A 27,914-nucleotide genomic window follows, 5' to 3' on the forward strand; every position below is an offset into this window, starting at 1 on the left:
GCTTAAGGGGGGCAACGTACCCAAAAAATTGATTTTTTCTAAAAAAAATTTTTATTTTATTTTTTTAGTTTCTAAAATGTTTGGAAACAATAATCAATTATTGGTTTTGCATTATCATTGCCAAAAGTGTGTTTTTTTTAATAAAATCTATTAGCGTGTAGAGCTGATTTTTTTTCTCCTCCAGGCGGCCATTATAAATTACAAGCTTTATATCATATATCTATTCATAATATTATCATATAACTATTCATTACTAATGTATTTTATTACTGTATTCAGTATATTAGAATGTCATAGTTTCAGAACTTACTAAGATCCCAGCTTTTTATGTGTGGTAATCACTCAGTAAATCAGCTCTTGTCAGTGATCAGCTGTTGTTCCAGTTACTGTACTCTAACCTCACTTTGTGAATGACATGTGTTTGTTGTGTTTTGTTGAACAATTTCGTGATTTAGACTATTAGTTTTGATTTAGTCATGAAGCAATCAACTAAAAATCAATATTCTAGAAACAAAATTAGTAAGAAAACTTGGAAGTATAAAAAATTACCGTCAGCAAGTTAAATTGAAAAAGATGAGAAAGGAAGAAAAAAAAATTAAAAAAAGAAGGTGTTACCTATGGGGCTAGACTCTTTTAAGTGTAAAATATGTTTACACTAAACACAAAAAATAATGATTATGTAAATAGTCTTACTTTTAATATGTAATAAACATATGAAGTTTTTTGCCTTTTCCCGTAAGTTTGTTTTTTCCGTGTTTTACAACGTAACTTCTTTATTTATTGACCTAGAGACCTTATATTTTGTACATAATGATCTTCAATATATAGTGCACAAAGTGTAGTATGGGATCAAGTATATTTTAAATTATACTCCTAATATAATTTTTTCCATTTATAGAAAATTATAATCTTTTGAAAAAAATTAAAATAAAATGTCACTTACCTATTTTGATAACTACACAAAATTCCATACTACACTTTGTAAGGCTATTTATTAGCTTTAAAAAAATATCCAAACATTTGGAATAGGTGCAATACAAAAGCAGCTATGGTGTAAAACAAGAATTCTAATTTTCTTGAAAAACCCCCTCCCTTTCCCATGAAGAGGGGTGGGAGGGGGTTAATAATATATTTTCTTTAAACCCTGACCTAGGGAGACACTTTAATGAACAAAAGGATTAATTAGTGGCAGAAATTAAAAAAACGTTTTGGGTACGTGTAATACTTTTGACAATACTTATATCAATGTAATTATATTGTATAACCAATAATAGTAAAGTTAGAACGTAATTAGTAAGATTTTAATTTATATACTATTTTCTATGAAGGACTATTGTTCTATCTATTCTATGTATTAGGTTATTGTGATTATAATAATTTGACTGGACGTGACAATTGGACCAGAAATGGAAGTGATATTGTACACGTTTGAATCACAGCATTGTATAAAGTAGCTCAGATCAGATACAGTTTTAAGTGTGTTTGATTAGAAATAAAAGGCTCAATATGCTAATAGTTTTGATAGATCGAATTTTGAGGTTAGGGTTTAAAGGAATAGGGATTTATTACCTGACCATCTAATCTAACTGTAGTACAAGACAAGCCTGGCCATTTGGCATTATTATTTATTAATAATGTAAAAAATTTCAATTTAAAATTGTAATACTATTGTTATCACTAAAACTAATCTTCTATACTTGTGCAAAGTTTAAACGATATATCTCAGACTTGAGTGCATTACACAATTTATTTGTTACAAACCAGGCTTGCAATGATTTGTCTTGCACTTTAGATGATTAGAAAAAATTTTGAACAAAAACAGCGGCGAATGGAAATTGCTCAGGAGCTATTAAATGAAATAAAAGACGATGCAGAATTACTTAAACATGGATTACGGATATGACATCAAAATTAAGGCTCAATCATCCTAGTGGAGGTATTCTGTATCAACATGTGCAGTTGAATTTGTAGATTATGCTTACTGTGTTCTTCAATTTTAATGGCCCAGTGCATCTTGAATTTTTGGTCTAACGGTCAATAAGCAGTACTATCTGCAAGTACAATACTGTTTGCGTAAAGAAATCCAAAGAAAATGCCCTGATTTGTGGTAAAACAATTCATGGCTTGGTTCGAGTACGATAAGCGGACCCAGCTTTTTATATCGAAATTATGAAACGAAATTGAATTATTACACTCATCGTTATTATCAACCAAATAGTAATTTGAAAAATAACTTTAACAACTTTACACACACTTTCATATTCTAAACACAATTTGTTAAAAAAAATTAACTTTAGAAAATGAAACAAAATAACACTAATAGTTTATTTACTGTGTCTTTCTCGGTTTCAAGATATTGTATATGTATATATATAGTTGGTACCTATATTATTTTGTTGCGTTTTCTTCCTGACACCTGTCTTATTTTTATCGTTTGATTAATGGTTATGCTTTCTTTATTATTTATGACATTTTGTAACTGTTTAAACTATTTCTTTAATTTAATTTGAAACATGTTGACTTTAATTTAGTATTTTAGATATGTTAATATCGATTGATAGATCTGTTATTCGGTATATAAATTATAATTATATTAATATTACATAAATTATGCATAATAATTAATTGGGACTATTTTGAAGGTGACAAAATTAATGTTAAAAAATAAATAAATATTAAAAAAAGAAAATTCCCACTACTTTTAGAACATACCTTGTATATTTTAAACTGTAAAATTTCACTTAGCCTTTTAGTTTTGTTTAGTACAGTATTTAATAGTTTCATTTCTTGACATGCGCTAACATCGTAATGTTTTCTTGGACTAATAAATAGATAAAATAATCAAAGAATCATTGTGTGTCAATCAAAGGATTAAACACAAATATTTTAGTAATATAATTAGGAGGTTCTAGAACAGTTATAAAATCCACATTCCAGTTGTTCGATTCCAGAAAACAGTGACTTCATTAAGTTATAAGGCTTTTTTGTTTGTTTTACCTAATGAATTGTATTATTTAATCAAATTTGTTGCAGGTTTCAATATGCTAGAACATTTGATTGAGGAATTGGAAAAGATTCTATACGAAACGAGCAAACTAAAGGATGATTTGAATAATAGCTGTGAAAGGGGCTGGAGTTTACTTTGCCCTTCTGGATCCCAAATCAATGGATTTAAAATTCAGAAAGAACTGCCGCCTTCTGATAAAGATGAAAGCTCTAATGCAAGCAACATTTCACCTTCACTGGGAGGTGTATTTGATAAAGTTACAGAATTAATAACTTACGGAAAAGAGTTGCGAAACTCTGCAAAACTGGAAAATAAAAAATCAAGTTCAAATGTTACTTTAAATGTTAAAGGAGATTTACGGAATCAGCCACAACTAAATAAATCCAAAATTAATTTGACCAAATCTGGATCAAATTCTATTCCAGTAGCACCAAGAGGAGGACACAAAGTAAATAGATGTAATTTTAAAAGTAAAAAAGTTGCAGATTCAAAACATTCTTTGGATACTTTAACAAGTGACAAAACTCTTCATGATCTTCCATTGTCTTCTTCTGAAATCAGAAACAGTGTTAGTATTTCACATGCTGAGGATCAAGAATGCCCTGACAACGTCACAAAAACATACTTGCTGAAAGATAATCAGATGTTGACTAAGGATAGTAATAATGGTAGTGCTCTAACTCCTAAGTATTCCCATTCATGCTCTGTAACTTTATCCGACTTGGTAAAAACACTGAAAATGCCTGAAGATATGCATCACTTGCTGAAATGCTACTTTCAATATCAAAATTATAAGTTAAAACATCACGTTAACAAAGAAGAACATAACTCTCTTGACTTTTCAAAAAGAATAAATAATTTAGTAAGTATTATCGTATAACCAAAATATGTAGCTGATTTACTATGATTAATTTTGTATGCAAGTTATACTTTGTGTAGTAAAATGTCCAATCCTAGGCAAAGAATATCATATTCAATATTTCTTGTTCGTACTTAATGTCATGGGCGGCTCATGCCGCACATAAACTATATTGCTTTCACAGTTTTTTGTCATATGTAGCATGAATCACCAGTAACTCAGGTGTGTACAATTGTTTTCCTTGTTCACACCAATATTGGTATTTTAGGGTTTTTGAGGGGGGTTTCTAAATAATATGTTATTTTAATAAGTTTTTTTTTTGTTTTTCAAAACAAATTAAATGCATTTATTTAATATTATTGCATTAAAATCTGAAATCTTGATGACTGTGGCATCACTATCTGCAGTTTGTAATCGTTACTACGTAGTATACACGCAAGCCTATTGTAGCCTGTGTAATTTGGGTTTGTGTTATTTTTTTCAATGTTGCGGTGAGGAAGAAATAGGCTCATTTCTGTTGGATGTAAGTGAAGATGAGTGTTAGGAAAGTGACAATAAATTCAAACCAGTTGATAGATATGTCCATATATATAGTTCCAAAAACAAAATTATAAACAATAATTTGGTAACAATTCCAATTAAAAAACTTTAAACAGCTGAATTTTGCTACTAAAACCAACAGCTGCCAATGGGTTATGTTAGAAACTTTTTCAACACAGCTGAGATATTCTACTGAGTCGGATCTCCACTCTACAAGATTATGGAAAATAAATAAGTCCATTAGCGTTTTTCATTTCAATATAGTAGATAGGGACATAGCTTCATGCTTATAAATTATAGAAAGTGTGTTTCTGTGTAATCAAATCCTTTTACCTGTTCCTCGAGAGTGGTTCACATTTTCCAAACATATTATGTCTTTAACACGTAATATTGATAAGAGGTTGAGCTCTTTCCATAAAATACAAGTTTTTAAGTTCGTCTCACTCTCAAACTAAAAAAAAAATAATAAAAATACCGCTTTTAATATCTACTGCTATTTGCCACATGCTATTTCTTTAATATTTACTGTTAGAGGTGGTTTATTAGATTAGTAATACATTTATATCCACATTGTATTGAATTTCTTGTTAAATTTACAGGCAAAGCTTAAACTTGGAATTGATTTGAGAACAAATGTAAAAGAAAGAGACAGACATATGAAATATTTGGATGTTGCTGATGAAGTTTGTAGAAGCGGAAAAGCAAGGACTGTTTTAGGTAATTTGAAACTTGTTGAAATTTATCTTGTATACAGATGTTCTGCCATTCTTCATTACAAGAGAAGAATTGTTTTAAGTAAAAGAAATTGTTCAATTGTAACTCTTATACAGAACCAGAGATTTTTCAGAGTACTAGTCAAAAATGCTGAGTTTTTGGAAGTGTTATCCAAAATTACCTAACCAGTTTTGGCAATGCACGTACAGTGATTAAAAAAATGTTTTAACTTTGTGACAAATCAACTAGTTTTTTAACTGTTGTTTTGTGAAAATGCATCTATATTAACACTTTATATACTTAAAATCTTGAAATACAAAAAAATCAAAATCTTACACTGAATTTTTTCAAGGTTGGGCCCAAAGAACTGGTAAAATATCCTACACACAGTAAAACCAAGTCATACTATAATGCCACTTTATTTTCAACATGTCTACTAGTTTTGATCAAGTTATCTCCAAAAATATTGTTTTTCTTTTTTTTTAATCATTGTTGTCCAGCCATATTGATTGTTGACTGTTATCACTGCTACTAATTGGTTAGCTGTGTTTTACCCACTATATAACACTGACTTATATTCATTCAATTGGAAACTAACATCATGAGTATTTTGTCTACAAAGATTGCAGTCACATTTATCTAACCTTGACATTTCCAATACTACTATACAATATACGAGGGCTGTTCAGAAATAATAAAATATAAAAGGGCGTTTTGAATATAAAAATTAACAAAATGAAAATCATTTTTATTATTTACATTTTGGAAAATCAACGAGAATTACTCTCTGAGCGTTCCAAAACACAAAAGCCACGATTTTTCTTGGTGACAGCGTTTGCACACACTTTCTCTGCGTCTTGGGCGAATGAGTGTGTCCCCATTCCATCGACTGCTGTTTTGTTTTACAGTTGTCATGCTTTACCCAAGTCGTTGCCGGTTACAATGTGATTGATGACTTGGTTTCCACTTTTGTCGTAGTCTTCCAAACAAGTCTGTGCTGCAGCAAGTCTCTGTTTTTTATGGCCTTCATCCATTTTTAAAATTAATGCACCACTGCCTCACGTGGCTTTCACTTATTATTCCTTGACCGTACATCACAAATCTGGCGATAAATTTCTAGTGGTTTGTGATTTTTCACCGACAAAATTTTATCACAGATCGCAGTCCACGACTGGTGTTTTTTCAATTGCAGCGCTTATTTCATCACTCTCTCTCTCTCTCTCTCTATATATATATATATATACAAAGTATGATACACCATGGCTGGTTGTTTACTGAATTTGGAACACTCATGACGCCAAGATGGCGATGCTAGTCCCACTCATTGCCGCACCATGTTAAAACATCTCTTACTTTCTGGATAGCTCTCTTATATTTTAATACATTGGCGATTTCTTTGTTTAAAGTTTTTTATTGACAATGGAAGGTTTGAAAGGATTTTGGACATTTGCCATCGTTATATTTTGCAAAACGTATAACACTAAGTTTCGAGATCTGCAATCTGATCTCTTCCTCAGGTGAATATATAACACATAACTATAATCTTGGTTAAAATAAATCATACCAGAGCTGCTTGGAGTCCAGTTCAGGTGTTATCACTGCACTGGTGTGACGTGTAATTGTGAGCTTGACTTCTTGTGCTCGCGACTTACTATTATTTATAAGAAAAAAACTATCATGTTCAGATAGGAGTCCTTTCTTAACCCTCCTTCTTGCTCCAATCACTTCCTTAGTGCGGTATTAGACGAGAATCAGTATGAGTTTACGTGTTTAGTACTGTGCCAAGTTTCTGTTTTGTATTTATATGTATTGCATTTGGTTGTGTTACTAAAAAATAAATCCGTTAGAGCGACGTGTTGTACAGTCAATTCAATTATCTTGAATTCATTTTTTCACTATGCCACAACTCATGGTAAACAACCTAAAATAATAAGTTTTAAACATAAATAATTATGATTTTTTTTGTTTACAAACTCTACAGTGTTTGAATTATTACAAATATTACAACACATTAGGCATTATATTTTAGTGCAATATATTACAAATCACTTTGAAAAACTGTATATAAATGTTTACATGTGATAAATAAAGTACCTGACTATACAGTTTTATCATAGTATAACAAGATGCATTGTGTACTTTATTTAATAAAGTAAAAAACGCTTTCAATTATACCTTTATACTATACTTGAAGTTGGCAATTTTAACTTTGTGTAATCAAAATATATAATTACTCCAATTTTTACCAGTACATTCAGATACATCATACACATAATATGTATATGCATTTTTTAATGCATGACAATAGTTTAAGTTTGCATTATTTTCCTTTAAAAAAATACAATTATTTTATGATGCATGATTTTAATTATATTTCTCAATTACACAGCATGTTCATGCCCACTAATGTATGTATTATAAAAAGGTCTGTGCTCTAAAATATTTGTGTTTTTGTTGAACAGATAAATCTTCCATTATCTGGTACCAGTCCAAAGAACAGTTATGCTCATATGAAGTTAAGTGCCAGCAGTTGTTGGAGCTACAATTACAGAGAAGACTGATGGCAGTTCTTGAAGCGTGTTTAAAGTAATTTACCGACACCACTGACACACTGTAAATACTAAATTTACTACAGCTCAGTAATTTTCAAATATATTTCTATCAACTATGTACAGCTAAATAAAATTATTGCATTATATTTTTTTAGGAGTATTAAATATAAACGGTTTTGTAACAGTAAATCGCTTTTTAATTTTTGAATCCATTTTATCCATTATTTTGAATTTTATCTACTGACATATTAGTAATGACATGCTTTACTCCCTGGTTTTGCAAGAAGCTTAAGATCTGGCTACTTGAGCATTACATGTGGAATTTCTTAAGCAAGTGTTGCAATAGTGCAAATATCTAATCAATCAGTTTTGATAATCTTTTATATTCTTTGTAATATAGTCTGGTTATTATTATATGATTAAAAACATTGTTCTAATGCGGTTCTTTATTTTACTATCTGTATTTGTATTTATCATTTATCCTTCTTAATACTAGAATATATTTCTCAAAATTGTAGCTGACACCACTGAGCTAAATACTTTAGTTGTTATGTTACTGGACTCTCAGTTTGTCAACAAGCCTATTGACTATTTATCTATTTTGTTTTTGTGCATTTTTATTAGATTTTTTCTAAATAGCTGCCACATAACTTGATAATGTGGCAGTTTAATTTATAAGACATTATTAAATGTACATTGGTTTTATAAAGGAGAAATAAATCATTATTTTATTTTAATTTCGTTTCTTAGCAGATCTCCATCAGCAGATGGACAATCAATGACAACTTCTGACATGAATCTAGCAACTATTGTCATAATTTTCAAGGATTTTCAAGTAGGCATCGCTACAACTTTACAGGTATGAAGACCTGATAGGACAGATTATTTCTCGATAATTAAAACTCTTTTTAGATCTGTTGCTGTTTTACCACCCCATACAACAAGAATCTTGTTATAGGACTGGACAAATCTTTAAAAATAATGTTACTTAGTGCATCTAAAGTACCTCTTATGTACATGTGGTGCAAAGCACTGGTTTGTTGTAGTAGAAGAATTCACTTAAAAAAGATAAAATTTTCAGTGGAAAGCAGGCTTTTAGAATATTTGAGGTCAAACTAGTGTAACAATCAACAATCATAAACTGTACATATGATTTTAAATTAAAATATACCCTTTCCACCGGATAGATAATAAGGCTTCCTTCTACCTTGAACTAACAAATTTAATAAAATAGCGTTTTTTACTTTCACTTCATTAAAAAAACAATTAGAGCCCATGGGTACAGATGGAATAAATACACAAAACACTGTTTTATATATAAACATTCTTAAATATTTAATCTATTATCTACAAGTGTGTTATTGCTAGAAGCCAGGGTCCCAGTCCAAAGTCTGTGGACTGTTGACGGGTGACGTAGCAGATGATTACATCTCCGGGTCGCACTTGTACACTCGGGTCAGCCAGCCGTAATCCACACTCCAGATCTGTCTTGATGGAATCCACCTCATTCTTCAGGTGTCTCATCGATTCCAACTTACCTATTGGCCAAACATTATCAGATTCCGATGGAATAGAAAAATGACTAAGAGAGTTACAAACCAACAGGCAAAATACCTACCTCATTTGAAACTAATAGTTATTTATGATCAAGAGTCCAATAAATTAAAGACGATTCCTTAATTTAATGCAATCAACAAATAGTCTTGGAGTCTTCTGCGACCTATCCAAGGCTTTTCATTGTGTCATTCAGGATTTTGCTTTAGAAACTTCAATATTACGGCATGAGTAAAAATTTAATAGCATGGTGTAAATCCTATTTACTAAACAGATATCAAAGGGATAAAATCACTGTGGAAAATGGTTTGGATTGTTTTTCAGAATGGCAAAAAGTTCAGTACGGTATCCCTCAAGGATCAAAATTAGGACCTTTTTTATTTCTAGTCTATGTTAATAATCTTCCCTTTATTTTCATGGCAGTCTAACTTTGTTAGCAGATGACACAACAGTTCTCATAACAGCCAAAAATCTTCCAGAAATTAACATTAAACTCCACTCATTAATCCATCATCTCTTTTAGAAACTGGACCAATTTTATAGAGATTAAGTTATTTAACAATTTGACTCCAAATTTGACTTAAGAAGAGAATTCCAGAATTTTAGAAAGCGATTTGAAAAATTGCTTATTGAAGCCTGTCCTTTAGATTTTTGTCCTGATTTCGTAATATAAAATTGTATTTTATTATTTTAACGATCAGTGTTATTGTAATTTGACAAAGTTTTGTATTAGTATTAATTTTGTATTAAATACTGAAAATGATGTGTTGTATGTTTACAGTTGCACTGCAACATTCTATTGTAAACCTATCAAACAAATAAATAAATAATAACAATTGATAGGATTAGAGCATGATAAAATCATCATGACTAACAAGAAGAACATCTATGACCTCAAATTAAGAGACCTAAAACGAAGCAGAACATATCAGTTTATAGCTATTATCCTCTTAAAGAAATATGTTGGAATGGTTGGGAACGACAAGGAACTCAAACACACAGTTTCCGGCTAGCTCAAGGCCAGATTATCCATCTGGAGGGGCCTATCAAATGTTGTGTTTGTGCTGTGTTCGTGAATTTTAAAACTATGACAACTCCAGATGGATATTCGTCGCTTTTAATATTTATTGACACTGACACCAGAAGATGACTTATTAAAAGCCGAAACTATAGTAGTGTATGATTACAGTTTGACGAAGGTACGTAGTTATTGTTATTTATCAAAAAAGTACCACAACTTGCAACTTTACTTACCATCGTACAAAATTTCTTCATTTCGTATTAGACGGAACAGTGCGTTTTTCTTGAGCACCCCCTTAACACACCGGCACCCTGCGATCGGCACCTTCTTCCTGCCTTCGGTCACAAGAAACTGCTCAAGAACATTAGCTTCACCTGAGAATGAAACATTGTCAATGTACTTTGTATGTTTTGTGATAAGGATAGCCACGAGAGTTATTTAAGAGTTTATTAGAATATAGGCTTAATTTTTAATTATTATTAAATATCGTAAATAATGGAAAACTTAAAGTCCCAGGTTTTCTGCTGTGCCCGAATAATCACCTCTCAGCCAAATTTATTGTTAAAATTATTAATAATTTTTTAATGGTATTCTTACACTTAACAATAAAAATTTATTGGAGATGTGTAGATTTACTGTTAGAGATAATATAGTAAATGGATCTGCGTTTAAAATTAACTTTTATTTCATTAAAAATGGTTCTTTGGAATTATAGGACTGTTTAAACCCTAACTTAGGATTAAATAATTTGTCTTCATTATTATTTCTACTACTTCCTACTGTGACAACCAAAATGTTAATTAAAACAAAAGGAAAGAAAAAACAGTGCAATAGAAACTTTAAAAAATACATGACAAAACATTGGGAGTTCATTGCACAATGTGAACAATCTCTAATAATGACTAACTGACTTCCATTTGGAGACCACAAGAAACTAGGTCCTGGATTAATATATGGCTAGAGTGTGAAAATGAAGATTTCTTCCCACGAATATGACAATGAATTACTCTTGTAATACAAAAAAACATTTATCGAAACAAAATTTAACATGAAGATGTAGAAATAAATTATAAAATTGAATTTGAAAAGTAAGCAATAATACAATTATATATTAAACAATCCGGGACAAAAGTTATTTGTTGATGCTTAACATTTTGTATATTACTGCGCCTAAGTTAGATTTTTATCTGATTAATTGAAAGTTTTAGACAGATTAGTATGATTTAATTTCTAAAGTTTAGCTGAATAATTGGGGAAACACCAATCTTCTCAGGTAAAATTTTTCCATAAGAACAAAACATGCAATATCTCTGTTTCTTAGACACAGACATGTAAAAATAGTGTTTACAATTGTTTTGCATAATGTTGTATAAAATGGACCATTGCACAATTGTATCATAAAGCATAAATGATGTAACACATCTTATCAGATTGGCTATAAACATAATTGCTATGCTTGTTTTATTAATTAAATTATATTCATAATCCACACTAACCTAAATTCTCCTCCACTTCAGTTGTCGGAAGTTTCTTTTCCATTTCTTCCTTGAGATCGTCGACTAATTTATATATAACATTGTGTTTCTTGATCATCACTGCACTTGAATTCGCCTTTTCCACAGCATCGTTCAACACGCCGACATTAAAAGTGTAAATAATTGCTGCAACAGAGTTAATTTATTACGAAATTTGTAACAATAATTTTAGTATAAACATAACGAGACGAACTACTGATTTTCACTAATTCTATATCTGATATTTTCCCTCAACAAGTGCTGTGTAAGACACAAGATACTGACATACCTTTGAATGCGATTGCCAATTCCACGTCTGAAAGGGTGACACCACCAACTCCGTAGTGAACCAGTTCTAACTTACAAACGGTGCCACTGTATGTGTCCAACACGTCCAGGATAGCTTCCACAGACCCGTCCACATCACCTGGACATTGAGATTTCACATTAGATTACATAGTGAAATTTAACTGAAAGATTTGTACATGCATACATACGATTTCCAATGTTAACCCTTCTCACGCTATAGACGGATATATTAGAATGGTAGACTTTGACTAAAACGCCAAATACGTTTTGTCCGATATTATAGATTATGTCTCTTGGAGAGTTTTATAGTTCACAAATGGCTTTCGAAATGCTAAGTGCACGCTCCATGCTTATCGTGGTTGCCAAGGAAATATTTATAAATGACCTTCACTCTGCAGCAGGGGGAGGGGAATGCCCTTTGTCTAACTCTGACCACCTGCTCGTCAGTTCTGCGTCTCCTACAGAACCATAAAAAACATATCCGTGGCGTGTATTACTGCTTTCTCGGTTGTCACGAGTGCGCATATTCTACCTATACCGTTATTATTCTTCATCATGTGATAATTTTCTGATTAGTTTGAAAAATTTATCTCGTTAATAAAACCCTTCAGTTTACTTACATTTTACAATGAAATTAAAATTTATTTATGAAATAAACAGTTTTGAAAAAAGTTCTTCTTAATTTACCAATAAATAAGCTAATTGTAAGTAAAATGCCAGGTTTTATACTTTTTATGGCTTTTACCTTTTATAATTTAGTTATAACAAAAATTAACTTTAAACTTAAAGAAAGAAACATTTTTTACTAGTCTTAACATTATAGGAATGGAATGTTAATGGATTTATTAGTGGCGTGCGAAAGGTTAATCCTTTTAGTTATTATAATATTGGTGTAAATTACTTTACTTAAATATACAAAAAAGAAATACTGAACCGATTGACTAACTCAGAATACATTTTAAAAAATTTAAGTAAGCTGCAAACACTTATCACTACTTTAGAATGTTTTTCCAAAAGTGAGTTAAATAATTTAAACTTAATTTATGAAAACATCACGAGTGTGGGAAGTAGTTTTAACTCATTCCTTTTAGAACTCAAATTGAAACAAACATTAGTTTTATAATTTTCAGAGAAATTTGGGTTAACAGTGATGAGATTGGTTCGTATAATATTTAAGGTTTTAATACTTTTTCAAATTTAATGGAGCTTATAGAGCTGGAGGTGTCATGTGTTAAGTAATTATTGAACATTAAATACATTTCAATTAAATACAGACTATTTTAAAATATTATGAATGTGCTAAAAATTGTCGACTGTAACATATTTTTAGAAAGTGTATTTCTTTGGTAACCTTGGAAAAAAATTGGATTCGCTAAAATTTTTAATGAGGTAACAATAAAAAAAAAACTGTGAAACCATACAATTTCGACATTTTGAACCACTCTATATACAAGAAGCGAAATAAAGTAAAACTTTTATTCAAAATTATCAGTGGAATAAAAGTGATCAGAAATACCTTTAACACAAGGTATGGCTCGTCCTACCTTTAAATTTGAAAATCTTTAAAAAATGACCCATACTCACCAAAAGTGTGCCAGTTTGGAATATTTTGGGCATTAAAAATTATTTTCCTGAATTCCTTGGAATCTAAATATGGAGGGTTTTGTTAAAACAAAGAAGGTAGATAAACTAAAAACTAGCAACCATTTTATGGATATGTTTTACATTCATTGAAAACTAGTTTTCTGCTCAATTAAATTCAATTAATTCTCTAAAAAAAGATTATCTATAGACTTAAAATTTTGCATAAAGTTTTATTTCTATGTAGGGAACACCGAGTTCTATGTTGTCAACCCATGGGATTTAGCTGAGTGTCAGCAAATATTTTTATATTGGTAACCATAAATGGCAACAAGACAATTGCAGAATAAATAAATTTTCAAACTAACTGAGTCCAATCATGTGATATTCTAACGTGTGTAGCCTAACTACCCATAACATACAACATAAATTGTTGCTGACTTTGGGTGTAGACTTTTATTTATAGAGTGGAAAGTCAATGTTACAAGGTTTAAATAATGTGACAGTATTCTCATTTTTAGAATACTGTTTCAATCCATAGTAATAATACTGTCATATGTGTAATTTTGTCATGTACCATATTATAAGACATTTCCATATCTTTAACTGTGCAGTTCACAACTTATTTGCGTATTTTAAATTCTACACTTTTTAACATGACTTGGCAACAAATGAACAATGTATTTTGTCAATGATTTGTAGTTTTGAAAAAATATTTATTTGAGATTGAAATAGTAAATACCACAAAAATTACTACTTTACTGAAACAGCAATGCTATTGTGAATTACATTTCTATAATAATGTTCATAAATTGATCAATTATCTCACAATGAAGGTTTAGTAATTTAGTGACCAACAAAATTATACACATTCTTAAAAAATGTGTTTTATTTTTAAATAGGCTATGTATCACGTTAAAATGTATATCTTTCACTTAAGGGCTTTAGAGGTATTATACGATACACTCAAACTAGCAGTCCTTAGGGCCAATAGACATATGGGGAGTCGAGAAAGAAAATGTAAATTGTCTAAAAAAATATACAGCATACCTTTAAGTACAATACTGACTCTAATTTCATTGTCTTCTTGAAATTCTTTCTGCCGTGGCCCAGTTGGTTTTAATCTTCTCCTGCCAAGTTTCCTTCTCTGCTCCAGTTGAGTTTTATAGACCTGTGAAGTAAATGTTTTAAGATGAAACTACACCACAAAGTAGCAGATTTAAAATTTAAAAAAATACTGGACAGTATGAAGTTAAAATCAATACTTTCAGAGATTTGATGAATAAAAGTTATTTATCTTACATATTACTATGAAGACATATCATATTAACAGACGTAATTACTGTCATGTGAGTTCCAGAATATTAACCCTTTAACCCCCATGCCCAAGTATACTTGTTTTCATATTATCAGCTGGTTTTTTATTGTTGTATCAGCTGTTGTACTGTGTTAATTCGTGTTCTATTATGTTAGAAATGTCTAGAAGATAGCTGTCCAGTTGGTGGTGCAATCTTGTGGACATTACTCAAACTACTTGGAAGTAACATGCTTTGTATCGTACACCAGTTCGTGAGTGGTTACGTAATACATTGATATTTTACAACATGTTTTCCGATGTCTATTCGTAGATAGTCGTGTGATAGTGGTAATATCCTGTAATTATTTGACAAATTGACATTATTTGAGAAGTTTGTAAACATTGTTAATTGTTTACTCAATTTATTAAACTTTAAAGTAAAGTTTAACGTGTTATGTCAAAAACTTCTAAAAGTGGAAAAAATACTCAGCACTAGGGGGTCTTAGTATGTAACTAAACCCGGCACACTGCTGTCACCGTGAATCTAGGAACGTGGCGGTTAAAAGGTTTAGACATGTCTTACATTCTTATAAACTTGTAAAATAATATAAATATATTATAGATATAATAAATTAAAAATATAATATAGATATTTAAATTCATTATATTTTGATTTATGTGCTATAGGAAAATTATCAGGATATTTAGATCAAAGATTTAAAAAATAAATTTTCTGTTTCCCTAAATGTATAATTTAAACATGTTGACTCATAAGTATTTAATAACACGTATCAAGGGGCAGGGTAAGCAAAAAAAAAATAAATTTTTTTCAAAAATCATTTTAATGTTTTTCTTGTTCTCTGAAGTATTCTGAACATTTTGATATATAATACAATATATATATATTGTATATTATATACCAAAATGTTCAGAATACTTCAGAGAACAAGAAAAAACATTAAAATGATTTTCGAAATATGTAAGTCTATATGTAAGTCATGTTTATTTATGATATTTGTGGACATTGCACGCACCGATTTCGCCAGCAATCGTGGTGCAAATACCAAAAGGCAGTTGCGAACTAACAACATTTTTTCCCATAAAAAGGCACTACCTTGCAGTAGTTATGAAGGAGATTAAACCTATTTTTAATGACCTAGCTAAAGCAGATCTACTAAAAAATGTGTTCATGGGAAAACCCAAAATCCAAATGAGAGTGTGAACAATGTTATTTGGAACCGCATTTACAAAAATGTCTTTGTAGCTAATAAAACATTGCATTTTGGCATTTATGATGCAATTTCATGTTTTTAAACGATGGTTACATTGCCAAATGTGAAACTATGAACAAATGTAACATGAAAATAGGCCTAAACACAATTGAAGCTATGAAAAGGTTGGATAAGGACAGAGTATTCTTTGCGCAAAAACAAGTGTTAGAGATCACAAAGAAGGCTAGACAAATGAGAAGACTTAAAAAAATGCAAATTTAAGATGTGGAAGAGGATCCTGATGACCCAGCTATGGTATTGGGATGCATTAAAAGTAAGTTTACGTTAAATTCATGTATTTACCATTAAAACACTGTCTTTCTTGGCGTTTTTTGCGATTTCCGAAACTTACATTTTTTAAATACATTTGCACACTTTTCTCAGCATTGGAGAGGTTTTAAAGCTCTGACATTTTTATCACATATAAAACTAACTTAGTTGTATGGTTTAACGAGAGATTTTATCAATATTCATTCTAGAAAAAAAAGTAAATAAAATATTAAGCTAAAAAACAAAGTTTTTGTTGTAGTTTTTAAACAAAATCAAAAAAATAAATTTTTTAAATATTTTTTAAATTCCTCCCGTTAAACATGTACAATAGTATAATTATTATTGTGAAAAAATTTCATTGGGATATCTGTTATGGTTATTGAGAAATGTGTGCAAATGTTTGGTCAATTTAACATTGTTTAGATAGGCCCTACCCTGTCCCCTGGATGTTATTTTTGCTAGAATCATATAGATTTAATTTAATTTTGTAAAAGTGTTTTCTGCTGTAAAAACCATCAATAACATAAAAAACTAGATGAGCTTACTTTTAATTTTTTTTCTCAGACACATTATGAGCATAGATGGAGTGTTATCAGTTACATAAGTATAGTGTTTTGAGAAGGTATTTTTAAAAAACCTTGTTAGAAAAATCATCAGTTATCAATGGGATTGTAAAAGTTGTGGAAATTTACGTTTACTACATAGTTGTGTTTCGAGATCTGCAATCTGATCTCTTCTTCAGGTAAATAACTAACGTAACACATAATTAAAAACTAGGTTAAAATAAACAAATCATACCAGAGCGTTGTGACACGCATAAGTCAGGAATCACAACCACCATGTTGTGTGTCAACTTCACTAACTCTAAAACATGCACTTAATAAAAACTAAACACAATATTATTATTAAAACGGAACTACAGAATATAGGTCTGCATCAGCTGACCAACCACCTGCGACTGACCAGAGGCCAATAGTAAATGGCAATCATCACGGCAGAAACAAGATGGCAGCAAAAAAGGAGGGAACGGGAGTGGGCCCTTTTATTATTGGTTCATACTAGATGAACTTCTTAAAACCATACTGTGATTCTGCATTGGTTTATAAAAAAAATTTAATCTGTTTGATACTTTTGCTTTTCTTTTTAATTCATCTTTCAGAATTGGCAACCAAAGTGGCCTAATCTCGACTGATGGTTGACTGGATTGGTTGTTCTGCTGCCAATTTAATTTTTAACAGTAAATGATGTAAAATGTCCGGAAAAATCCTGTTTCCTTCACAATCCTTCCATCATCAAAAACAAAGAATAGTTGTGTTGTTTTTTTTTATCCATTTCCTTTTTTGTGCAAGGAGTGTTGACAATTTAAAATACAAAAAAATCTTCCGGATATTAGCAATTAAAATATCCAATATAAGTCCTATTTGTTATGTTCACAAACCCGCTATCATTAAAATTTTAAAACAAAAAATGGAAATAAATTATAAGAGTTATGTTTTTCCCCTCATCTTCTGAGACGTATAATACGTATATATGGCATACCAGTCTTTATCACAACGCTTGTATCTGTGTATATAAACAATAAATCATAAATAACAAATGTCAATATAGAATTTCTATCAATAAAATGGGGGTTCATCTAAAAATGTATGTTAAAATTACAATAAAAGATAACATGAACTATGAGAATATGTTAACAACTGTCCTCAATGTATGATCATCCGATCATGTAAGTGTCAATTTAACGACTAATAATGTCCCAGTACATAGGAAAATTCAAAGGGGAAAGAGAAGCATAAATGACACAGATAGATCAACAATCCTCTTTGTTAATTATTACTCACTTCTTGATGCTCCGTCATTTTCGCCTGAATGACTTGTAAATCTTCCAATGCCTTTTCCTTCATTTTGTTCTCCTCGCGCCATTTAATGACTTGAGTCGCTTTTTTCTGTTAACAAAGAGTTAATTATTTTCTAATTAAAAACAATTTTTATGTTACAACATTGTTGTACTAATCATACATGAACATGATTTTTCTACTGTATTCAACTTAGAGAGAATTAAATTGCTCAAGTGAAATAATTGATTAAAACTTTTTGTTCAGTGTGAAAATTCTTTTACGATTTGTCATTTTAGATAATTATTTCAATAACCCATAACTGCCTAGTGTAGCTATGTGGACACAGAGATAAGTTGAGTTCGTCCATAGTGTTCATTGTCACTTTATTATTTAAGGTTAATTACATGGAAACTTCAAATTATTAATGTATAATTCACCAAAGAGAAAATTTTTTTGCTATTCCAAAACTCAACACAGATAAAATGTTAGTTATGTTTGAGACATGCACAATTGAAAATAGCTTAACGTTATATCTTGTCACACACTGAAAATTATTTCAACTGATAAAACTGGACTTTAGTTATATAGGACATAAGTTATTGTTTTAATCTAATTATTTCTGTTGCGTTAGTCAGTTCATAAATACAAGCTATATGGAGCAACTGCATATTTAACAATTACCAATTACTTCCATCTGTAAAAACCAAATCATTCAATTAATCTAAGTTTAGGTAGCTACCGGATCATTATATCTTCCAAGTGCATCTTTTAATTTGTTTTAGAGACCTATTTTATTCAGTGTTTTCTCAATTATTAATGTAATTATTCCTCTTCAATAAGCTGATTGAATTCAGACCTTCTCTTAATTATTGTGGAAACCATGTTTAAAAATTAACCCATTCACAGTTTTTGATGTAATATTACATTCACAGCGTAAAAACTTGCATAAAAAGTGTGCTAGTGACTTAATATTACGCATCGTTAAATTGTTCCTGTTTTATTCTGTTGCCTATCATAATATTGGGCAAGAAGCATTTTTAAAACAACCACACATCAAGCACATAGTTCTGGCATTTTCTACTAGATGACAGCACTTCCTTAGTTCTCTGTCATGAGTGTTTGCACCTTGGTGAGTTTGCTGAAATCCATACAGCTACCGTGTGTGTTGTTGTTGCATGTAACCCTTCCTGGAGTATTTTATGGTTTTATTTCTAGTGTTTATTTGAACATGGAAATATCCCACTCACAAATTAAACGATTGACTTCGCTTGTGTGATAACTTAGTTAGCAATATATTATAAAAACTAAAAAAATTGGAAAAGGCATTATAAATAACTTTTGTATATAAAAAAAGTATAAATCTAAACCCTAAAAACCTGTCTTGCAGCCTCAATACATGTCTTATATATTTTAATTAATAACTTATTTTATTTTATCACCTCGGAGATGACCTCTAGCAGCAAGTCGCCAGCGGAAGGCAGGGACCGCCAGCCAATGACCTGAGCTGCCATGCCTGGAGTCACCTGCTGCAGGACTTGCTGGTCCTCATTGAATAGTGAGCGCACCTTCGCCCAGGCCAGGCCGGCCACCACGATAGAGCCGCGCTGGAGTGTGCCTCGAGACACCAGTACTGTCGCCAGCTTTCTGCACATAAGATATCTTTGTTTCAGCATTGTGTCTCACCAAAAATGATCAAATACTTTTCGACTGAACAAACCCTTATTTCAGTTTTATTTTCAATCAATCAATCAATCAAATCAAAGAGAACTTTATTCATATACATCGAGTACAGAATATGTGTCAATATGTATGTAAAAATTGTATCTAGTTTAAAACATAGATCAAGATAAAAATGTCATGTCCAGTTTAAAAATTCCCTCGATGGAGTAAAAACGTCCTGTCAGCAAGCCATGCACTGAGATTCCTCTTCAACGCTGACTCTCTTGTTATACTCTTGAGGTGTCTTGGTAGGAGATTGTAAAATTTTGCACCTGCATAAGATGGCTTCTTGGTAGTCATGGTGAGTCGATGAGGTTGTAAGACGAAGTCTGTCACATTGCGGGTTCCATATGAATGAATTTCGCCCAGTCTATTGTAATCAGTGTTAAATACATGTAGAATGGTTTGTTGTATGTAAAGTTGTATTTTCACAACTGGCAAAACAAAGGAAGGGCCTTTAAATATAGTTTCGGATTTTGACATATGAAAAGTAAAGACAATTGATCAATTATTTTATTTTGTCCTTGCATGAAGATGAAGCATTCCAAACGACTCAACACCTGTTACATTTTTAAAGTCTCCGGTTCATGGAAGGCCAATAGTTGCTGTCCCCCAGTTTATACCTGGGGACCAAACTTCCTTCCTTGGACAACTAGTCTAGCACAGTTGCAGAAGTGGGAATGTGTATGTACATGGTTCTTCAAATAGATTCTGACAATTTACTCATTGCTTTCAAAGTGGTGAGGGTACTTAATGATCATAATCCCAGATGACTTCAATATCACTTAAGTAGCTGCCAGAAACTTAGAACCAGAATATACTTAATTTAACATCTTCAAGCTTAGTGTCAGAGAGTACAATGGTAAGTTAAAATCAGTTAAAAGATGTGGTTTGTTCCTCCAGGCACACATTCTCATTGCCTCATCAGGTACACAATTGAGTTCACTACGATGTTATAGACACGGTGAAGCAATCAAGTTGTCTACACATTGACAATGAGACTACCACTTCACCTATTTCTAAGTGTATCTGATGTCGAAACGATGTAAATGTTTCGTTTGACCTTCTTCGTTGTCGACTTTCTTTGGATCTCTTCAGACGAACATGACTCCAGATTCCAGGAGTCAAGTCTGAGACAGTGTCAGATACCAGACGCTGCAATAAAAAGGGAAGGTGAACTGGAGCTAAACTCAAAATTAAATTGAATCAACACTTCCTACCATAGCTACATTATGCATAGATTTTTATGTTAGACTAGATAACAATCAGAGCTGCAATGCTATAGAACTATTTAGAATAATTTTAAACTAAAAGAACATAAGAGGGATCCATTATAGATACTTTTTTGGTGTTTTTACTCTAACCACTCCCTCGGATAATGCTGACAGTGTGGCTCCCAAACTCACCCCCGAGACTGGTCGGTGCTAGCTTCAATGATTGTTTCCCTCCACCAGGCCCTGGTAGTCAGCTTTCAGCCCCATCAGCTCAGCTTGGAGTGCAATGGCTTCAACCAGGGTGTCCACATTGGTGCCTTTCAGCGCTGATATTGGGACAGCCTGTACATCGCCTCCCCAGTCCTCCAAGGTCAGACCTAGCTGTGCCAGCATCCTCTTGGTCCTTTCCTGGGATGGACATAAAAGAGAAATAAATTACGTATGTGACAATTTCTTAATTTTGTACAGTCAAATTAGACCATAACAAATTAAATGTGAAAAATATCTCATATTTTATTTCTTTACACTTCATTATTGACTTTGGATTATTTATAACGACAACATTTACAGAAATTGCTATCGCTACACTCAGGCCAGCCGTAGAGTTGAAAAGCACTTTGGTGTTGATTTGTCTTCAAGATTCCAGATTCAAGATGTCTTTATTAGTCATTAAGTAACATAATTAGTTACAATAGACTTCGTCACATTATTGGGCAGTAATACTTAAAAAATTAACAATTTTATAATTGGAGACTTATTTTAAAATTAACAGGAATGTTGCAAGATATAGGAACTTACAAAACTAATAATTGGTATAAATAGAGAGTGATTGTATAAAATTATTTAAGAAATAAGAAAGCATTGTAGGGTAAATATATATAAAAAACACAGACTGGACAAGAAACACAAATAACACATACAATTAAAACCCAATGAAAAATGTAACAATATAAATATTTAAAATATATAAGTCAGGTGGTTAAAACATAAAATCTTCAAACTATAAAATAAAGGTTAAAAAACTTAAAACTTGACTAGACAAAATTATAAACTTAAGGAACTAATATCACAGGCCAAATATTCATTCACAGAGTAAAATGCCTTTTCTTTAAGCCATTTGCTTACAACTCGTTTAAACCTATTTATATTTACAATCCATCCTCCTTTTGGTAATTTATTAAATAGTTTTATTTTCATATAGATATGACTACCTTTTTGTTTTTTCAAGCCTGGTCCTTGGCAGCTCTAACATGTACTTTTTTTCTAGTTTTATAAGTATGTATGGTTTCTCTAACAGTTTAAACTTTGCAGATTTGCTTTCACATCCAGTAAACAATAATATATATACAAACAGGGCAATGTCATGATATTTAAATCCCTAAAAGCTTGCAGGCAAGATTCCCTTTCATTAAGATTTTTTATAATTCTTATTGCTTTTTTTTGCCAGACAAACACTTTATTTGAATGGCAACTATTTCCCCATAAAGAAATTCCATAGACTAAGTGGGAGTGGAAAAAGGCATAGTAGGAGGTTATTAGCATTTCTTCGGTGATGCAGAGTTTCAATTTGTGCAATAGGAAAATTACTCTCGCCAATTTAGTACAAAGATTTTCTATATGGCTTTCCCAGCTTAGTCTACTGTCTAGAAAGATTCCTAATAGTTTAACAGGCTTAAAACATTTGTAAATTACATGGTCCATTGAAAAAATTATATTTTCTGTTTTGCTATTGTTTACAACAAGCCTGTTAGCCTGAAACCACTCAGTTGCTACCTTCATTGCACTTGTTGTTTTATTATACCATTATGGTGATTTAGAAGGGTAGTACCATCAGCAAACAAAACTGACATACAGGGTAAATTGAAAGGAAAATCATTAACTGCAACGATAAATAAAAAAGGACCTAAAACTGAGCCTTGTGGCACACCAATTTGAATTGTTTTTATGAGAGACGAAGTAGAACCCTGAACAACCATTTGTTTCTATTTTTTCAAATAAAATACCAACAAATTCAACTCACTACCTTGCACACCATAGCAATAAAGTTTTACTTATAAGTAACTCATGAGGTATGCTGTCGAAGGCTTTAGACAAATCAATTAAGGTTGCAGATGATGTTGTTTTATACTCAAAATTATGAATAACATTACCAACTAGAGTTTCTACAGCTTTTGTAGTATTCAGTCCTGGTAAAAAAACCCAAACTGCTCTTTACATAAGAGACCATTTAGCATGAAAAAGTTTTGTAATTGTTTTTTTGATACAATATTCAAATATTTTGCTAAAAATAGGTATTAAAGATATGGGACGATAACTGGAAGGGTTTGTTTTATCACCCTTCTTATAGATAGGAACTACTTTTGCTATTTTTAAACATTGAGGAAATGTGCCTTCAATTAACATTCGATTAAATAGATAAGTTAGTGGTTCAGCTATGACACTGATAATCTGTTTAGTAATCTTATTCGAAAAAACCATAGTAATCTTCACTACCCGATAGATTTAATTCAGAAGCACACTTTAGGACATCTTCAACAACAATTACTTTCCAATATAACGTATTTCTTGGAGTACAACTATTTACATAATTATTTACTAAGCTAAGAGCTACACTAAAATCATCAGGTACTTGAGTTTTTATTCATATCTAGTGCTACATTTATAAAAAAATCATTAAAAACATTAGAATCAATATAAGACTCATTAGATTGTGATTCTGTGCTTTTTTCAGCTTTGATAATATTCCATGCAGCTTTACATTTATTTTTAGACCTCTTAATGTAATCTTCATTTGCCAATAGCTTTTCTTCCTTAATCAAGGCTTTATACCATTTTCTAGCTTCCTTGTACACTGATTTAGCCAACAGTTCTCTTTCTGTACCTTTACTATTTTTTAAATTGTCATAACAAACTAAAACAAAACTTCTAAAATTCTTAAAGTTTTGGCGTAAACCATTGAATATTTGGCCTTTTTGAATTTTTAACTATAACTTCTTTTAAATAACATGTTTCTTCATATAAACTAGTCAAAAAATTAATAAAATAAGAAAATGCCTCGTCAACAGTATAAAAAAACTTAAGCCTAGTCCAATCTACTTCAAGAAGTAGTTTTTTAAAACTATCAATGGTGATAGGCGTCATCACTCTTATTTTTTTGTACATGTCCATTCGTTTTTACAGCACATTGTATGTTTGTCAGATTAGATTTATATAAGCTAGCTAAGATGCCAGCATGGTCAGACAGGTGAGGTTCTACTACTTTACATTTAAGTTTTCTTGTAATTTATATTAGTGATAATGTTGTCTAAACATGCCTCTCCTCTTGTGTTTTTCCAGGTTCAAGCAATACATATTGTAAGTGCGTAATAAATTAAGAAAAGGACTCCTTTTCAAATGAATTTTTAATTATATTTAATGTTAAAATCTCCTGACAAAACTATGGTTTCTTTGTATGTTTTTGATAAAAATTGTAAAAAGTGTATCTAGTAAACAGAAGAAAATCTTAACATCAGAATCAGGTGTGCGATAAATAGTTACAATTAAGACATTTTCTTTTTTTAGTAAAATTACTGAAGCTTCAAATACAAGAGGAAAACAATAATTTTCCAAGCTAATTATTTGAAATTCCATCCCTACCCTGGCATATACACTGCTTCCTCCTCTTATAAGGGGAGGTTTTCTACAATAACTACTGGCTAAATTAAAACTTAGTGGAGGATATAAAAGTAATTCCTCCTCAACAAGCCAATGTTCATTAATTGTTATTATGTCGATAGTTATATTAAGTTCATTTATCCAAATATTTAACATGTCTAGTTTATTTTTGATCGACTGGATATTCATAATGAAAGATATTAAATCCCATGAAGTCTGTTTACTGTGTTGTCATCAGTGGCGAGGGCGGGTGGCGACTTGGGACTGGAGATGGTGAGTGATTCAGTACTTAGAGATGATGTGGGTCGCTTTTCTGGATTGTCCTCTTACTGCTTGTATTATTTCATGAGCCAGCCACCTTTTACCACTAACACCTAAGGTGTAAACCATGTCTAGTATGCAAGTGTTTATTTGCTTTTACTGGCTTCAACTAGTGTCACATTAGGATACTTCTCAGAGAGCTTCTTCAGAATTTCATTGGTTTTCTTTGTCTCTTCATTAACACACGACCACCCAGCCAGGTCATATCGATTAGGCAAGTCCACCAAAACTACATTACTTGTGTAACATTTTGCCATTTCAAGAGCTTTTGTAATGTTATTAATGGCAACTTGAGATTCGTTTTTAGCAACATTATTTGCTCCACACATGAGAACAAGTACATCGTCATTTGAACAATTTTCTTTTTCGAAGTTTATCATGTTCAGTACTTGTTCACTCTTTCCTCCAGGTTTTACATAACCTATAGCCTCAAAATGAGTTTTGAATATTATTAATATTCCAAGCAATATCCCTTCCATGACTGTCTGAAACAAAGTAGCAAATTTCTTTTTTGTAACAATGTTTTGTACTTTAACTTGAACATTCTCAGCATCAATATTCTGGAGTTCGTCTTCATAGTCGTCCCGTGTCAGAAGAAAGTACTTCATAGTAATTGAAGGTTGAAAATTGTACTTAATGGCTGCTTTTTATATGCATTTTGCCTTTAGAAGGATTTCTGATGTTCTTGCTCACGACATTTGAGAAGAGTTCTTTTTCAGATGTTGCTACTGGAGTGTTGTGAGGTGTTTGAATATTCTTTACGAGAGGCAAACTTTTTCTTTCAGACTGCCATTTCTTTTTCCTACATTTACATTCATTTGGTCCAGTAAGGCCTTCTAATTTTCTTTCAAGTAACAAGTTCTTTTCTTCCTTTTCTAAGACCAAAATTTCTAATCTTGAACTATGACTTCTTAATTCTGTAATTTCTTCCTTGGCAAATGTAAGCTCTTCATTCAATGTCTTAATTACTTCATTCAAGTTTTCTATTTCTGAAGTTAGGTCCTCATTTATATTTTCAACATCTTGGTCTTCTTTGTAGCTCAAGTTAATTAAGTTACATTCATTACAGAACCACAATGTGTTGTGTTTCTCAATTTGTTTAAACCCTTCTTGTTTTAAGTCTGTACACTTCAGATGAAACCATTTTGAGCAGGTTCCTTTACACAATACAGAGTGACATTTACCAACATTTCTTGTACATTTTCCACAAGGATATTTAGGCATTTTGATACTTTATTTTTAACATCTTGTTACAAACCAACATTACACTTTCGAAATAATGCTCCAAATGCAAATATAAGCATACAAATCAAAAGACAAAAAATATCAACTTCCTATATCATGTATTAATTTTGATGGAAATGAGCTACAGTCGAAACAGGAATTTATCACTGACAATGTTACAGTGACACTCCTACTGGCCAGAATTTTGTTTTAATCGTTACAAAACTAAACTACTGAGTGATATTTAGGCTAATAATGTACCTATTAATGCTTTTAATACTAACTGTTGTATTAATGTGTAAGATCACAGCCACATACATAATGTAGAGGTTCACAATTGTTATTGTATATTTGGGTAACATTTGAAGTTGAAAAAGTTTAGAATCAATTTTTTTTAACATGTTCACAACCTATAACCTTTTTTATTTGCCATAGAATTTTTCAAAAATAATAGCAAAAAACCATAATTGGTTTTTTTTAAGACAAACATATAAATGAATGAGAAAGGTATGTATATTTTGCTATTTTTGCACAAAACAATTATTTCATAATTTTTTCAATCTTATTCCGTGTACTGCAAGGAGTACCTAAAAAAAATTAATTTACCTTAAAAATTAAGAAATTCTAAAAAACATATTTAAAATGGCAAAAATATTCTTGATCACACACCACCACAGGAACTGTATGAGTATCGAATTCAGAATTGAACCCAATATTTGGATCAAATGTTGAGTTTAGCTACATTTCAACTTCTGCTTAATGCAATGCTTCATACAATTGACCTCCTGCAATCTGGAGTCGACGTCTATACCGATAAACAAGTCAAAGTCAGTAAAGAAGAAACTTAAAAGACCTCTTTGCATCGTTTCCCACATCAGAGACACCTAGACTACAAAATCGAGATAAGATCATTTTATCTCAAGAAGAGGGCAGACATACATGTGCTCTAGTTTTTTATAACACTAATGACATAAAAATTAAAAACATTTAGCAATTAGATTATGACTAAATCTTTTCTTCAACTTAACTAAACAAAAAAAAAAGATTTCTATAAGAGGATTCTCACTAATGCTTCTCCACAAAAATGTACAATGTTCAACCAGAGCTTGTGACAGCTAACTGACCATCATATCACCATATAACGTACCCAAGAACTTTTAAACAAAAATATACAGTATTCTACCTAGGTTTGAGAATAACGTTTACCTACTATATCTGCTCCAGGCTTATCGATCTTGATTGACTGCCACAATTATAGGTACTGCAACAATGTACCAGATTAACATACACACACAAAATTGAGATTCATACAAATATAAAATATTATGACATTTTAAAGGCTTTAAGCTGAAACTAATCTCTGCAAAACATTATTTTATTATAACTTAAACTTGAGAACATTTTCTTGAGAAAGCCATTTTGTTTATGGTTTTTCTTATAAAACCACTGTAAATT

General features: G+C 31.2%; 2 protein-coding genes across 4 annotated transcripts; one reads left to right on the plus strand and one right to left on the minus strand.

Annotated features, from left to right (window-relative positions):
• Positions 1-1,216: 1,216 nt before the first annotated feature.
• LOC124353172 lies at positions 1,217-7,861 on the plus strand. 3 transcript variants are annotated; one of them, XM_046803046.1, is made up of 4 exons: positions 1,217-1,247; positions 3,034-3,869; positions 5,006-5,123; positions 7,583-7,861. In XM_046803046.1, the coding sequence occupies exons 2-4, from the start codon at positions 3,042-3,044 to the stop codon at positions 7,708-7,710; spliced, it is 1,074 nt and encodes a 357-aa protein (XP_046659002.1). In that variant the 5' UTR covers positions 1,217-1,247; positions 3,034-3,041; the 3' UTR covers positions 7,711-7,861. The 3 variants fall into 3 exon arrangements, with proteins under 3 accessions (XP_046659002.1, XP_046659001.1, XP_046659000.1); XM_046803045.1 differs by lacking the exon at positions 1,217-1,247 and adding an exon at positions 1,350-1,443; XM_046803044.1 differs by lacking the exon at positions 1,217-1,247 and adding an exon at positions 1,489-1,936.
• A 1,175-nt stretch (positions 7,862-9,036) lies between these two features.
• On the minus strand, positions 9,037-27,760 carry LOC124353171 (translation initiation factor IF-2, mitochondrial-like). The gene is given in 12 exon segments (XM_046803043.1): positions 9,037-9,066; positions 9,068-9,210; positions 10,481-10,621; positions 11,744-11,908; positions 12,051-12,188; positions 14,702-14,822; positions 18,331-18,435; positions 19,767-19,971; positions 21,453-21,487; positions 21,489-21,668; positions 27,670-27,696; positions 27,698-27,760. Coding segments are annotated over 12 exon segments (1,338 nt in total). The 5' UTR covers positions 27,746-27,760.
• Positions 27,761-27,914: the final 154 nt, after the last annotated feature.

The sequence above is a fragment of the Homalodisca vitripennis genome, chromosome 1, assembly GCF_021130785.1.
Source record: "Homalodisca vitripennis isolate AUS2020 chromosome 1, UT_GWSS_2.1, whole genome shotgun sequence".
NCBI lineage: Eukaryota > Metazoa > Arthropoda > Insecta > Hemiptera > Cicadellidae > Homalodisca > Homalodisca vitripennis.